This window comes from Kogia breviceps, chromosome 5 (genome assembly GCF_026419965.1).
Source record: "Kogia breviceps isolate mKogBre1 chromosome 5, mKogBre1 haplotype 1, whole genome shotgun sequence".
Lineage (NCBI taxonomy): Eukaryota > Metazoa > Chordata > Mammalia > Artiodactyla > Physeteridae > Kogia > Kogia breviceps.
In genome coordinates this window covers 84,376,577-84,391,446 of record NC_081314.1, presented here as the reverse complement: position 1 = coordinate 84,391,446, position 14,870 = coordinate 84,376,577, and the positions used below count along the sequence as shown (strand labels likewise).

The 14,870-nt window shown below is 49.3% G+C and overlaps 1 protein-coding gene across 2 annotated transcripts in view; it reads right to left on the bottom strand.

Moving 5' to 3' along the window:
* Positions 1-2,446: 2,446 nt before the first annotated feature.
* GPR156 (G protein-coupled receptor 156) overlaps positions 2,447-14,870 on the bottom strand; it is a 62,446-nt gene continuing 50,022 nt past the window's right edge. Inside the window, exons 8-9 of one of the 2 annotated variants that reach the window (XM_059064731.2) lie at positions 10,058-10,216; positions 2,447-5,546 (exon numbers count right to left, since the gene is read on the bottom strand). In XM_059064731.2, the coding sequence (XP_058920714.1) occupies positions 4,203-5,546; positions 10,058-10,216 (1,503 nt within the window). In that variant the 3' untranslated portion in view covers positions 2,447-4,202. The remainder of the gene's footprint in view (positions 5,547-10,057; positions 10,217-14,870) is intronic. The other variant, XM_067034524.1, reaches the window with a different exon arrangement.

Here is a 14,870-nt window from a genome sequence, read left to right as displayed (position 1 = left end):
TTCATAGAAGTGAGCCCCACTTTCTGTCAGCTCAGACCAGAGCCAGCACATTCATTTACAAGAGAGGTGATGTCCACGGACAAAGCTAAGCAGGGTGCCTTTGGTTCTCTGCCTTCCTTCTTACCACATCTCCCTCATCTCTCTCTCTGTTTTCTGGACTTCTTGTCCTCCTTCCCTTCTTTTTCCCTGCCCTCTTGCTTTTCTCTTAGTCACCCACAGACCTTTCCAGGGCCCTTCCCAAGCACTTATTCTCTGAACCTACGTGTCTTGCTAGTATATTTAGACATCCAGAGGTAAGTCAAAGAATGAAAAGGGTTGGGAAGCATTGACCCAGATCTTGTCAAACTCCTAACAGGTTATTTTGCCTCGTGACACCGGCATTTCTTTTCTCTTTGTGACCTTGATGGTGAACTGAACATTCCAAGATGTTCCCTTATTCAAATGCAGTTTGGCTGGGATGCTAACATCAGAAACAATTCACAGAGAAAGAGATCAGAGTGGGTACCAGAGGTGAGGAAGAGCAAAGTTTGAGGACAAGTAACCTCTCTCCTGCTTTCAGTTCCAAAGCTGCCATCTCTGCATTAGACCTCCCTTAACAAAGCCCAGAGGCTGTCACTGGGAGAAGTGCAGCAGCCAGAGGAAACAGAGACAACTGCTTTGTTTGGGGCTCTGGGAAAGGGGACTCGGGAAGATGATGGTGAGAAAGATGAACAGACTGTCCTGCTAGTACTGCTTGCTACTTAGTTACAAGCCTGTGAGGAAAACATCTTTAAGAGAACAACACCTTTAACACAGTAACTTTGTTTCTCTTCCATTAACTCTGTCACTCTACCTCACCTCCAAGAGACTTGAAGTACTGTCTTTTTCAGAATTCAGTTACTTCTGTGTTCTTCAGTGATGTTGTTTCTTGCTCTTACCTCATCGAAAGGCAGTGAAGCCAGATGGCTCTACCTCCCTTTTTGCTGCATTACAGGTTCTCTGCCTTCCTTTGTTTGTTTTCCTCTGTTTCATCTACTTATCGGCCCAGAAATCCATCCATCAAACATTTACTGGGCTCATACTCTGTGCAAAGCTCTCTGATGGCTACTCTTGAGGATACAAAGATGCAGAAGACACACTCAGTGCTTTCAGGAACTTGCAATCTGTGAAGGAGACACATCTAAATATAATAAAAATAAATATAGACACAGAAGAGATTTTTGTGGAACGTGCATTGACTTTTCTCTTCACCGTTTTCAAAGTGAAATGGTTCGTTAAAAACATGCCTCCTACATCTGATGCTCTTTTCTCCTGAGCTCCAGGGAGGCCAAGTTGATCCTTTAAGGAAAGAGAGTTTGACCCGGGCCAGAGACAGGGGCAGACTTTGGGATCAGGATGGACACCTCCAACCCTAAGATTTCAATCAGCAAAGCAACATATACTTGGGTAAGAAGCAGGCTGGGCTCCATGCCAGACCTTACGACCAACAAAGACAGGCATAGCCCCGATAATGACAGCAGAGGCAATGTTTACTTCTCTAGGATTTCTTTGCACCAAGTTTCTGCCCTTTCTTCAAGAGCATAACAATCAAGAGCGGGCTAGAAGTCACGGCATACTCATCCTTTCAAGAATTTCATCACTGGATTAGCTGGTCTTGAGTAAAAGAGCTAGGGGAGAAACTGGTGAGGAGTGGGTGTGGAGGTAGTACACAGTAAGCAATAGATTTGGAGACAGTATTCTGGGGCAAGAAGTTGTGGTGCTTGGCATACAGTTTTCAAACCAAATGATAAATAAGGAAAATATAGGGTAGATTCTCTATCTTTTCAACAAAGTCTAGCAAGCATTACAAAGTCATTCTAGCAAAAATGGATGCTAGAAGCTTCTATACAACTAAGTGTGAAGCATGGTCCCCAAAACATCTTTCTTCATTTAACTAGGGGATGTCATTTTTACCTGGGAATGCTCTATCTGAGCCTTGAGGGATGAGTCATTCACAAGATGCACAGAGGGGAAGAAAACTCTAGATAGAAGAGAGATGGAGATGTGTAAGGGGTGGGATGAGGGAACTGAGGGTGTAGGAGCAGAGAGAGTGAGAGAAGCACTGCCAAGTTTAGAGCCTGCATATTCCACACTACTGAACAGTAGGCTGCTAGCGGTGACATACGGGGAGGAAAGGAGCTGAAGGAGGTGAAGCCCAACCACAGGATCCCCAGTGGGTGGGAAGAACTGAGGGTCTCCAGAGTTTCCTCTACCCACTGGGGCAGGTGTTTCTGGGATAGGAAGCTGCACGGGGAGACCACAAAAGAATCTGTTACAAATGGAAGTGTGGTAGAAGATACACCTGGAACCCAGGGTAAGCCAGCAGCAACCCTAATGGCTGCTGCATTTCCACTCCTTTGGGTGGTTCAGTCTTGTCTGTGCCCCTCCTCCCCAGCCCCAAACTACAATTTCTGAAGAGACTTGCCTTGAGAGCCATTTCTTTTATTAAGGTCTCACTTGGACAGCATACAAATAGCACAAGCAGAAACTACAAGCCCACACGCAGAATAAATTATGATATTTGTATTTAAAAGTAGACAACAGAAGAGGCTGTGTTACCAGGAGGGCCTCCTGGTCCAGTGTCTGGAGATTCACAAGGTGTCAGCAGCCGCCAAGAGTCTGTGATAACATCTTCTGTGAGACATTTAAAGCCATGTGCTCCCCTCCAGACATACCTAATGAGGCCCAAACTCCTGCACACAAGCATAAGTACACACACAGATGAACACACAAGTGGGGGCAGGGAACAGCCTGTAAACAACAACTAGCTCAGCAACAAGTGAAGTGGACCCAGCTGTGTTCTCCGTGTAGCTCTGGCAGCAGATGAGATCCTGGCACTTATCTTTCACCAACTCCCCGGCTGCCCGTGGGAGGTGTGAGTGGGCCCCTGAGGCGGTGAGGCAGTGGAGGGCTGCTTCCCGAGGTGAGGGGCCCAGTTTTGTCATCCTGGACTGCAGGGTGAGTGCACTGCAGCTTCCTACACTACCCCTGCTTTGCTGTCTGGTCTGCTACGCTCTGCCCGCCACTCCCAGAAGAACAAGTGAAGAGACGTGCCCCAGGGAAGTCTACCCACTTGGAGTCCTGTGAGCTGTGGCCAAGTCTCACATGGGCCCCTACATGGGCCCCTCTCCAGCAATGTGATGCTGGGGAAGCTACCTCAGTTCTCTAAGCCTCATCATCTCCATCTGTAAAAGTGGGAACGAGAGTGTCTACTTCATGGGGTTATCATAAGGAATCACCGATATTTGATATTTCCAAGTACCATGCTAGACTCAAGGTAAACGTTCAAAACCTGTTTTCTTTCCTACCTTCTCCCCCATTTCTTCCTTTCTATTTTCCCATTTTCTGTTTTTAGGTTTATGTAGCCATCAGTGGTCATGTAGCCCTAGTTGGCATCCTCTTGACCAATAGAGCCTCCCCAACCTAAACAGAGATTGCCAGTGCTTCCTGCCATTGCAAAACTGCACCACTGGCAAAGTCAGTGCGGTGGGCCTCTGGTGCCATTTGAGCCCAGGAGAGAGATCTGGGTCACCTGTGGCCCTGTGGACACCTGACTGTCTCAGGGATGATGCTGAGGTGCCACAATGGTATAAAGACATGAACACCAAATAGAGGTGTACAGGTGGCTCTGAGCTGAGTCTGGCTGGAAGCTGGGACCTAGGGGTGCTGCTGTTCACAAAGTTGAGCAGAAACAAAACCACCCCCTGCTGAGCGTGGGCCACCCAAGGATGCAGGAGATGTCTTCCTAGCAGGTCTGCCACCAAAGAGCCAGTTTGATGGATCACAGTTCACAACTCTGGTTCTGCAGAAATTTTCCTTCCATTTCTCCATCTGTCTGTCCACCCAGCCATCCATCTGGTATATATGAAGAGTTCTGTACATTACAGGCTGACCAGGACAGAAGACGCTCTGTGCTCATTTAGCACCTTTTATCCAAGGGTATCCTTTATGAGCACTCGGCTGGAGTCTTTTACAGGAATGCGGTGAGGTAGGAACAAGACAGGTAATACCCCTCCTTGTATAGATCGAGAAGTGCTCCAGGTACCACAGTGTTCAAGTGAGCATAGCTGAAACATGGTAAGGGCTGGTCCAAGGCAGGGCACTGGTCTAGTCCCCGAAGGCCACAACAGGCCATGGTATGGCTTGTCCCGGACAGAGCTCCATGTCCAGACTTGCTCTGCTGTTCACACCAGTGTGGGTTTCAGGTCATCTTTGAAGTTCACGATAGGCTTCGAGCGGGCCCACAGTTTTTCCCAGGAAGCCAGCCTCCCAGCAGGCTCAGGGTCGCTGTCTGACGAGCCTCTGTCACTGGAATCAGAGGAGCTCTGGAAGCAGATGTCACAGTAGGGCCTGTGGCAGCGGCAGAAGAACTCGTCTGAGCTGCTAGACTCTGTGTCGAGGTAGCTGCATAGAGGAGACAGGGAAGGGCAGCCTGGGGGCGCCGGGGACCACTGCAGCTCAGGCAGGTCTGGCGAGGCTCTGGCTCGGCGTGGGGCAGCGGGGCACAGCGCCCGGCCGGGACCAGAAGGCTGGTGAGAAAGGGCTGCGTGGCTCCCTTCGGCTCTCTGGGGCTCTGTCTGGCACTGTTTGCTGCCCTCCGGGGAGTCTGGCTTGCCTTGAGGAACTGGTAGTAGTAAAGGCTTCCCACAAGAGGGTCTTGCTACCCTGGAATCCGCAGTTTGGGGGTCCAGGCAGGGGCTGTCCCTGTCCTGCACATTTCGCTCAGTGCGTGCCCCAGAATCAGCCCTGTTTACCTGACGCCCCACAAAGGAGGGCACAGAAGCTGGCAAGTGCGAGCGAGCCCGCTGTGCCGCGCCCCTTCTCCTCACCATGTACGGGCTGAAGCCCAGCTCCTTGGAGAGGGGCATCTTCTGGGGGCTGCGGCAGGCACTGCTCTTCCAGGGCTCTTGGGGACAGGACGGGGGAGAGGGGACGGGAGCCTCAGGGCCCAGGCCCAGATCTTGGAGGACTTCCTGAAGCTTCTCCCTGATCACTGAATTCACCCTTGACGGTCGCGCTTGGGGCCCATCTGAGCTCTCCAGCTGCCCCTGTCTCTGGAGAACAGAGCCTTCTCCACCTGGCATGAGATCCTGCTGGAGGCCCATGGGTACCTGGTCTCTTCTCTCCTCACCCTGGCTTTGCTCAGCCTGCGGCTTCTGGCTGCAGCCCAAATTTAAATGGTCAGAAAAGTCTTGAGAGGCAGCAGTTTTCTCCTTCTGCCCCGGGGAGGGGCTGGTGTCCTTCACAGGCCCCTTGAGGCCTTGTACACTTGAGGCGGGTGCTGAGGTACTCTGGGAGTCCTGGGTGGCCGGGCTGTTATCACTCAGAGAGTCAGGGAGACATTTCAAAGACCCTTGAGCTGCTAGGCTATGGGGAGGGGCTGCAGCCAGGATGTCCTTGCTGTGGGAAGAGGCAGGCGGGACAGCCCCCTCGGGGGGGTCATAGGTGCACTCAGCTGACATCAGCCTCACCAGTTTCTCTTTGGCGTTGTTTACTTGTTCTTGCAGGCTTTCAATCACAGCATTTTTCTGTAAAACAAAAGCAAAACCATCAACAAAAGATGCTGCTGAGGGCTTTCACACTCTCCCATGGTGGAGAAAGGGTGGCATCAGAAGACACTGGTTTAGGGCTTCCCTGGTGGCGCAGTGGTTGAGAGTCCGCCTGCCGATGCAGGGGACACGGGTTCGTGCCCCGGTCTGGGAAGATCCCACGTGCCGCGGAGCGGCTGGGCCCGTGAGCCATGGCCGCTGAGCCTGCGCGTCCGGAGCCTGTGCTCCGCAACGGGAGAGGCCGCAACAGTGAGAGGCCCGCGTACCGCAAAAAAACAAAAACAAACAAACAAAAAAAGACACTGGTTTAAATCCCAGTTTCTCCACGTATTAGCTGGTGATCTTAGGCTCTGAGGAGGTCCCTCCTTGAGGTGGAATGAGATGATGCATACAAAGCATTTAGCACAATAACTGCCATGTGTGCTCAACAACGGTTTACTATCATTTATTGGTGTATGATCTTAGTCTCCCCATACATCCCCAGACTGTGGCACTGTCTGCGAGAAGGGCGGTCAGGGGAGGCACAGTCTAGCTGCCTGCTGGCTGCTGCAGCACCCTCTCAACTTTGCTCAGAACGCAGGGGGTCAGGTCACTCTGCAGGACACCAGTCAGAACAGTGTTTGGGATGGCCCAACTCTGGGTGTATCATACTTCTGCAAAATACAGATGACCTTGAGGCATCTCTGAAGGGGATGAAGGAATAGGGAAACAAGAATTTTGCCACTTGTTAAACAGCCTAGAAAAAGGGAAGAACATGAAGGATGGAGATTCCTGGGCCAAAGTGACAAGACTGGAGCCAGGGGTGGGGGTGGGGGTGTTAAGGGGGAATGAGAATCTCAGGTTGGTATTATCACCTCCCTCGGCTGGAACTTGCGGGTAGGAGGCCAAAGCTACATGTGGCACTATCAGCTGTCGGTATCTCCCAAAGGAGTGCAGGCATCAGAATTACTGGAGAAGCTCAAAAAAAAAAAAAAAAAAAAAAAAATGGTTATTGGGCCTAAGTCCCTGATAGCTTGATTCAGTAGAAGTAGAAGGGAGCCCGGAAGATAAATGAAGTTGGGCAGTTCTGCTAGTGAGCTGCCTACCTGCTGCATGGCTGTTAGTTGATAAACAGGCTGTGCCCGGGATGCTGGCAGGTGACAGCTGCAGAGATGTGCCTGTTCTAACTGCAGGACCATGGGCTACGAAGTAGGAGGAAGAGTAACAGCAGTGGGTGTGCGCTGAGCATCCTTCGGTGCTACAGCAGCTGATCGTCTGGTTCAGACCTGATGTCCACCTTCTGAAATTTCTGATGTTCAAAGGCAGTGGAGGAGGAAAGAGACCATCGTGGGGAACTGATGGGTCTTGGGGCAGATGACACGGGGCCGAGAGTTTGGAGAAGATAATAAGAAGTGCTTGTCCAAGTACCAAAATGCTGCCTCTCTGCTGTCACCCTCTTTAGAAGCTGAGGATGAGCATTTGGACGTCCATTTATTATGCCCTAGAAGTAAAAGGATGTTTCCCTTCTTTAGGATTCCTGACACAACTCGCCTGTGAATTGAATTTGTGGTTTCTTCTCAAGTAGATATGGAAGAGTTGCCCAGAAGTGAACCTTTGAGGGAACAGTAAATTAAGTAAACTAGTCCAGCAAGAGTCTTCTGGCAGCAACTCCAAGGCAAATCTACTGCTCCCTCCTTATGAGCATGAAGGTGATTTTTCTGATTATTGGTACTCCCAGTTTCATCCTGGTTTAGACTTCTCTTACCCTCAGGAGAGAGTTCCGAACCAGTGAGCAACTGGTGAATAAGCGGAAGGACTTGCAGCTGAGCCCCTGTCTGCTCAGTCTCCTTTTTCCTCAGCCACAGAGCGGTAAGGGCTGGGTGTTGCCGCGGAAGTGTAGGTGACTCAAGGACTCGCCAGGAGCAGAGCGGGTGAGTAACAGGAAGACACTCACTCAGGCTCTTCGTGATATCTGGGTGGTGCCAGGTATCTCTTTGAGCATCTCACAGGGGTGATGCCGCTGGCTGCACTGGAGGGACCCCAACTCTCTTCCTCCTCACCAGCCCTTCCTCGTGAAGCCCACCTGGCACATTCTCATGCTGGCTTCAGGAGGCCCTACCACCTCCCAGAGTTGGGAGGGAGCCATCCGCTGATGACAGCTACCCCAGCAAGTGAAATCTGAGTGCTGCCTTTTTGTGCCTTATCCACAAATTCCTTAAGAGTATAGGAAAACAGTGTAAACCTTGAGTTGGGAATAATACTCTTCTCTAGCAAACCAAACATCTGAAGCTGTCTGGTGACAGATTCAGAAACATCAGCCTAATCAGTAAATCTCCCTTCTTACAGAAAAGGAAGTGGGACTCTGTTTTCACCGTGGCTGCATACTAATCAGAAGCGTGGTTTGCCACTGTGAAACCAGAATCTGACTGACCATGGCAGCTGCATTGAAACGAGCTTATTAACTATCACTTTGGCACACCCAGGGAAGCAAAACACCCACAGGCATGTTTCATAAGGTGCAGGCCACAGGGAGAAACGGAATCTCCCCTTCTTTCTGTTTCAAGGAAGAAAAGTAAAGGTGAGTTTCCTCTGCTGCAGAGTGTGGAAGGGAGGTTCTTCAAGCTCTGGGAAGATTCTACCTGCTGGTCTCCACACAGCCTGGGATGTCAGGGATGGATGCTGCCCCAAACAGCCTTTGGGGACCACTGCCATGGGGAAAGGGAGGCAAGAATGAGAAGATGGAATGCCCAGATGGTGCGAAAGTAGGAGGAGGACACCAGGGCGGCAGAGGGGCTGCAGAGGAGGGAAATGCAGCCGAGAAGCTGGGGTTACGGAGGCAGGAGAGATTGTTGTGTTCATCCACTGGGCAGTGCTGGAGCTGGGGATTCAGACACCGGGAACTCTCCAGGCCTGCCACAGGGCTCTGGGATGGGCTGCTGGTTCTCAGGCCTGCTCTGGGAAAGGTGTTCCAGGTGTGGGGTGTTGGGGACAGGAGTCCAGCATTTTACTACCTAAGCATCTGCTTCCTATTAGGGCCCTGCCTTTGCAGACTCAAGGCATCTTTTTGGTAGAGCGGATTCAGTCACTGCGTGGGAAACAGGGTAGCGTGGCAGGAGTACAAAAAGAACGTCACAAATTACCATAAGGCTAAAGAGTCAGGCCACTTGGCTGTTCCAACATTAGCTGCTTGTGAATGAAAACCATCCTGGGTGTTCTCGCCAAGTTTCTGGCCTTCTGTTTAGCTGAAAAAAAAATGTTTCTTTGAAGAATTCAGAGACTATCAATGGCAATGCAACTCCCTTGCCAGGTGGGAAGAAATTTGGCTCTGAAAAAAGGTCCTGAATGCTTGATAAATAGTAAAGAAATGGACAAGTATTACTCTGATGGATAAAAAAGGTCCAGAACCAAGGGAATGGTGCGAGGGACTGAGGGTGCCTGGGGAGCTGAATCCCTTCATTGGTTACGTTCCTTAGGTCCCCATCACACCATCCTTTCACACAGGGACTATTGGTACCCAGTGTCAGTCCAATAAGAAAAAGCATAATTTCCCATATAGCACCTACTCAGGTATGTTCTCTACTAAAACAAAAATATGGAATATAATTTAGTTAGTGTGAAAAAAATGGCTAATTCCTCTGGGCCCCATGCCTCCTCTCTGAGGCAGTGCGGCCTCAAGCTTTCCCATGTGCTTTCTTCAAGCCCACATCACTCTGCCCAGTTCTGGGAGAGGTGCCAAATCTGGCTGAAGAACAGAAGAAAGAGGACGGGGGGCTCCCTTGTCTCTGCCTTGGCGCTACTGTGATATTCATAGGCTCTATTCATCCTTCCTCCCCATCTTTAGACACCTCTTTATTTTCTGGGTTGGTAGGATGATTGAGATTTCTAGTTAGCACCTGGAAAAGACAATAAGGAGCCCCATAGGATCTTGGAAACAAGGGCACTACTCTCTGCAAAGAAAGAATGTATCACACAGCAGAAGCTAGCATCCACTACTCCTCAGGGCCTTTACAATGCTGTTCCCCGCATTTGGAATGCTTTTCCCTGAACTCTTTGCCTCGCTAATTTGTAGTTAACCTTCAGCTCTCAGCTCAGAGAGTCTTTTCCGACCACTCTAAATTAGATTCCCTTGTCCTCACCACTCTTTCTTCCCACTCTGATTTTTCCCTTCATAATTCTTATCACCATTTATAACTATATGGCTACTTGATCAGTATCTATTTCCTCCACTACACTGTGAGCTCCATGAAGGCAGGGATTCTGTTTTGTTCGTCAGCACTTAGCACAATGCCTGGCACACATCTGTCCAGTGAACGAATGAAGTGGGTGAGAGTCAGCAATGGGAGGGGCACTGGGGAAATGTTGAGGTTTTGCTTGCTGCTAAGGGAGACCAGAATGGCTAGGAACTGGGGAAATGGGAGAAGGAGAAAGAATGTTAGCAATGAGGCATATGGGGCCACCAATGCATGACTGGAGTTCTTTATAGAGAATCCAGCAGGCAGGGTCTCGCTTACTTCTGTGAGGAGTCTCTCCATGGAGTTTTTCTCTCCTCTAACGTGGCAGCTCTGTTCCTCACCATACTGGGTGTGCAAGCTTTTGCTGGGAGTGCTGAAATATTTGGCCATGCGTCTGATTGTTTGGTTTTCCTCTTCAAATGCCTTCCATTGCTTCAGCTGTTGGATAAAAGAACACATGCTATTTATTTAATTACACACCCAGAAACACATTCTCTCACTCTTTCTCAAAAACACCAAGGAATGACAGTATCATAGATAAATGCACAAACTATTCTCTCCTCAAAATGTACTTTACTCTGGAAAGTTCACAGACAGCAATGACAGAAGGTTTAGAGAATGTAAAGGTTATATCATTTAAAAAATGCCAAAGGAAGGGACTTCCCTGGTGGCGCAGTGGATAAGAATCCACCTGCCAATGCTGGGGACACGGGTTCAATCCCTGGTCCAGGAAGATCCCACGTGCCACGGAGCAACTAAGCCCTTGCGCCACAACTACTGAGCCTGCGCTCTAGAGCCTGTGAGCCACAACTACTGAGCCCGCATGCTGCAACTACTGAAGCCCGTGCGCCTAGAGCCCGTGCACTGCAACAAGAGAAGCCACCGCAAGGAGAAGCCTGAGCACTGCAATGAAGAGTAGCCCCCACTCACCACAACTAGAGAAAGCCCACGCACAGCAACCAAAACCCAACGCAGCCAAAAAGAAATAATTTTTTTTTAAAAAAGATGATATTAAAAAAAAATGCCAAAGGAAGAAGATGACAGGTTGATGAAACAGAACAATTGGCTGGACCCATCTACCAACCCACTGCTGGTCAAAGAAAACCAGAGCTGAGGTGGACTTCTAGGGCCACATTTTCAAGCCAGAGTTTAGGAGCTATAACAGGGTTAAGCAATCTAAACACTGTATGTTTCAAATGAAGCTGGCTTTAGTTGTATGCAGCTGTTCTTAATTATTCTCATGTGTTAAGCCACGGTGTGCTTACTGCTATTGAAAACCCAGTTCCTTCTAGAGGACTTTGTTTTTAATTTAATTTTTTTTTTTATACAGCAGGGTCCTATTAGTTATCTATTTTATACAAATTAGTGTATACATGTCAATCCCAATCTTCCAGTTCATCCCACCCCCACCCCACCCCCATCTTTGCCTTCCCCTCTTGGTGTCCATATGTTTGTTCCTTCTAGAGGACTTCTAACCCAAGTCAGTGATCAAGGCTCAGAGAAGCAGAAAACCACAAATGTCAATAAAAATGATAGAACATCAGGTCTGCGATCTTTTTTCCTTGACAAATGAGGAAAGACTCAGGAGGATGATTTGTCTAGGTCCACATGGCTACTTAGCAGCAGAGTCACAGCTGTAACGAGGGCACTGTGCCACACTGCACGTCCTCAACACAGCTGATGAAGAGAGACCGTCAACTGTGAGGGTCCTAGGGGACGTTTTTCAGGAGATACTGGTTTTGAGAACCAGTCTATAGATGCACAGGCTGGTTTAGTTTAACAGGGACAGGACTGAACAGAGAACATTCACAAACAGGGACACGTTCCTGAGCCTGTGGGACACTGTCTCCTCCTGGCGAATGCCAGGGACATGATGCCAGAGGAGGCCACAGTGTTGGAGGCATCTCCTTTTCCCTTAGGGAGTCTCATAATTAAGAGCCCTAGTGATGGACGCTGGGCACTCTGGGACCTCAGCTCTAGAAGTGATGCTGAGGTATCTGTGGGGAACCTCACAGGGATCCTGGGATGTCTTTGCTCGCTCATCAAACATTTACTGAGCTCTGACTATGGAAGGTAACCTAAATTTGGTAAATCTCAGACAGGATTCTAAATCCTGCCATCAATTTCAATACCACATTCTGCCCAAGTCCTCTTGGGTCCTCTGTTAACTCAGCATGAGTCCTTCATGGTACCAGGAGTCTGTGTGACCTGTGCTGGGTCGGGCCAGGAACCTGCCCTGTCAGATGCCCTTCTTGAAGGCCCCCTCCCCAGGGTGCTGTCCTCTCAACGCCCTGCTCAGGAGCTACTGGAGCCCAGCACTACAGGGTCACTGTATGGCCATGGGTGGATGGCGCTGACCGCCAGTGCTGCTCTCCTAGCACTGGCCCTAGCAGTGCTGCACTATCTCTGTGCCTCCTCAGGGCCCCCTCATTTCCCTAGAAGCACAGCTTTTCCTTTCTCTCCCCCACAGCACCTCCAGACCAAGCCCTCCCTGCAGAGCTGCTGTAGGAACTGCTCAACATTGGTGTAAGGGCACTTCCAAGGCTTTTGGTCTGTCTCACCCTAAGCTGGCTGGGTGGACCCAGGGTGGCCCTTGACTAAAGCCCCCTGCCCCTCCAACCCCCTCCCCCTTAATTCCCCATTTGTGAAGGTCCTGGTCCTTAAGACTTGACTCTTCAGGATTTCTGGAATATGGCTAGAAATGACTTTTAGGTCATAATTTCAGGACCTCCCCACGGCCCTTCCTTCAGAGGGACAGGGAGTCTTGTTTTCTCAGAATCCGGGTATGTGTGTGTAGCTGGCAGAAAATGGCCCCTCCCAAAAGACGCTTCTCTCCCAATCCAGGAACTTGTAAATATGTTACCTTACATGGCAGAAGGAATTCTGCACATGTTATTGAGTTTAAAACTGTGAGATGGGGAGATGATTCTGGATCATTCAGGTGGGCCCAATGTAATCACAGGAGTCGCTATAAGAGGGAGGCAGGACGGGAGATGTGACAATGGAAAGAGAGGTCAGAAAGAGAGACTTGAAGATGCTGTGCTGTTGGCCCTGAACATGGAAGAAGGAGCCGTGGATGGAAGAAAATGCAGGAAAATGCATGGAAACAGATTCTGCCCCAAAGTCTCCGGAAGCAATGCAGACCTACTAACAACTTGATTTCAGCCAAATAAGACCCATGTTAGATCTCTGACCTCCAGAACTATAAGACATTAAATGCGTATTGTTTTAAGGCACTCTGTTTGTGGGAATTTGTTATAGCAGCAATAGGAAACCAAACAGTGGGATTAAGTCTCGGGTCTTTAATAGGGTGCACCGGGGTCTTCAGAAGTTCTCCCCATGTGCCTCCCTCACCTCCTGCCACTCTCCCCTTGTTTCAATTTGTGCTTCGAAAACAGCAAAGACTCGTGGTGTTCCAAACACCTCCTCTTCTCTCTCATACCTCTCTGCCTCTGTCAGAGGGTTTCCCCCTTCGGAAATGTCACCCATTGCCCTTCCGCAGTCTGCGCTGTGAACGTTTCTTACTCCTCATTCAAGGTGGGCCCAAGCACCTCATCTTCTGAGACGGTGTCACCGAGTTCCCAGACAGACTGGGGTACCCCTTCCTTGACATCGTGTAACATCCTCACACACTTAACACGCGTTATAAATCCTTTCAGGTCAGCTCCCAACTAGACCTAGAGTGAGGCCGTGTGTTTAACTGCCTGTTCCCAACAGTTAATATTTGGATGGACAGGTACACGGACAAATGAAGGAAGCTTTCCTTTAAAAAGCTCATTTGTCTGGTAAGAGTGCTGAGACATTTACAGAGGACCACAAGGCAGAGTAGAAAGTCGTGAGTACCTTCCTGGAGGAGGAGATGAAACACTGCGGGTTTAGAGGATAAAATAATGTCCTACCTCAGGACCCACCTGCCTCTCAGAGGTGGAGGGAGGGGAGGGTGTGTGTGGGAGGATGGGTCACATCTAAGTCACAAAAGCAGAGGCTGGCTCACTACTGGTGATGACCTCAGCATCTGGCGTAAACACTTAGGCATTTCCTGAGGGCCTGTGGAGAATGCTACTTAGTCCACTTAGCTCTTCAGTCACTTCATCCATTTCACCCAGCTTTCTGGCACCGCCTACCTGCCCTTGAGGTGTCTGTGCCTTTGCTTTCATAAATCCCTCCCATCACAGTCCAGTCTGAAGGCTGCAAGAAAGAAGCCTGCCTCCCTGCTCCCGTACCTCTCCTTGTGGCTCTCCTCACACACCTCCAAATTTGCTCAGCTGTCCTACTGTCCTGGGAATATCCAGTCTCTGGTCTCACAGGGAGAATCTTTCTTCAACCAAAGACCACAGAGTCAGCGGGGAATATCAATTCAGGGGCACACAGAAAACCTGAAAAACCTCAGTTACTTTTATATTTTGAAAAACAATTTACCTCCTACACCTAAAATACAACTGACTATAAAATATATTTTTTTGTTTCAGATCATGGTCAGTTCAAGAGGAGGAAAAGCATGAGAGAGAAAATAGAAAAGATACAGTATGAGAAAGGAAGCTCAAGACAGCTAGGAGGACTGAGATAGAGAGAAGGAAAGAGAAAGGCCAACACAGTCCATCTGCCCAGTTCCGGTACCCTGGCCCCAATAATTCCATTTCCACTCCCACTTCAACAAACTAAGTGTCTGTTCTTAGTTCAAACCCGGAAGACAGATTCCAAGATGAACTTCATCTTGCATTTTTATGTCTGTGTATAAGATGGAAGTGCACCTAAATATCACTATGGTCCCAGGTCCTGAGGATTTAAACACGGAGGAAAGTGGAAATCTTGTGTCTGAGGCTTAGGATACAAGAGGAACAGAGGCTAGTGTGGAGAGAGGAAACCTAAGGAGGGCCACATCAGGGAGTTTACTGATTCACTCGATTTTCACATGGAGGGAGGTCTTGTGTTAGATCAGGAAAGCTTTCTTCTAATAGTTCCTTGGTGATTACTTCTGCTCTAAATTATCTTGTTCTCTTTCAGAGACTCCTATCAGCTTTAAATCATATCCCTAGACCGGCTCTCCATATTTTCTAGTCTCTCATTTTTTTCCTGTGTCCTTGTTTTCTGT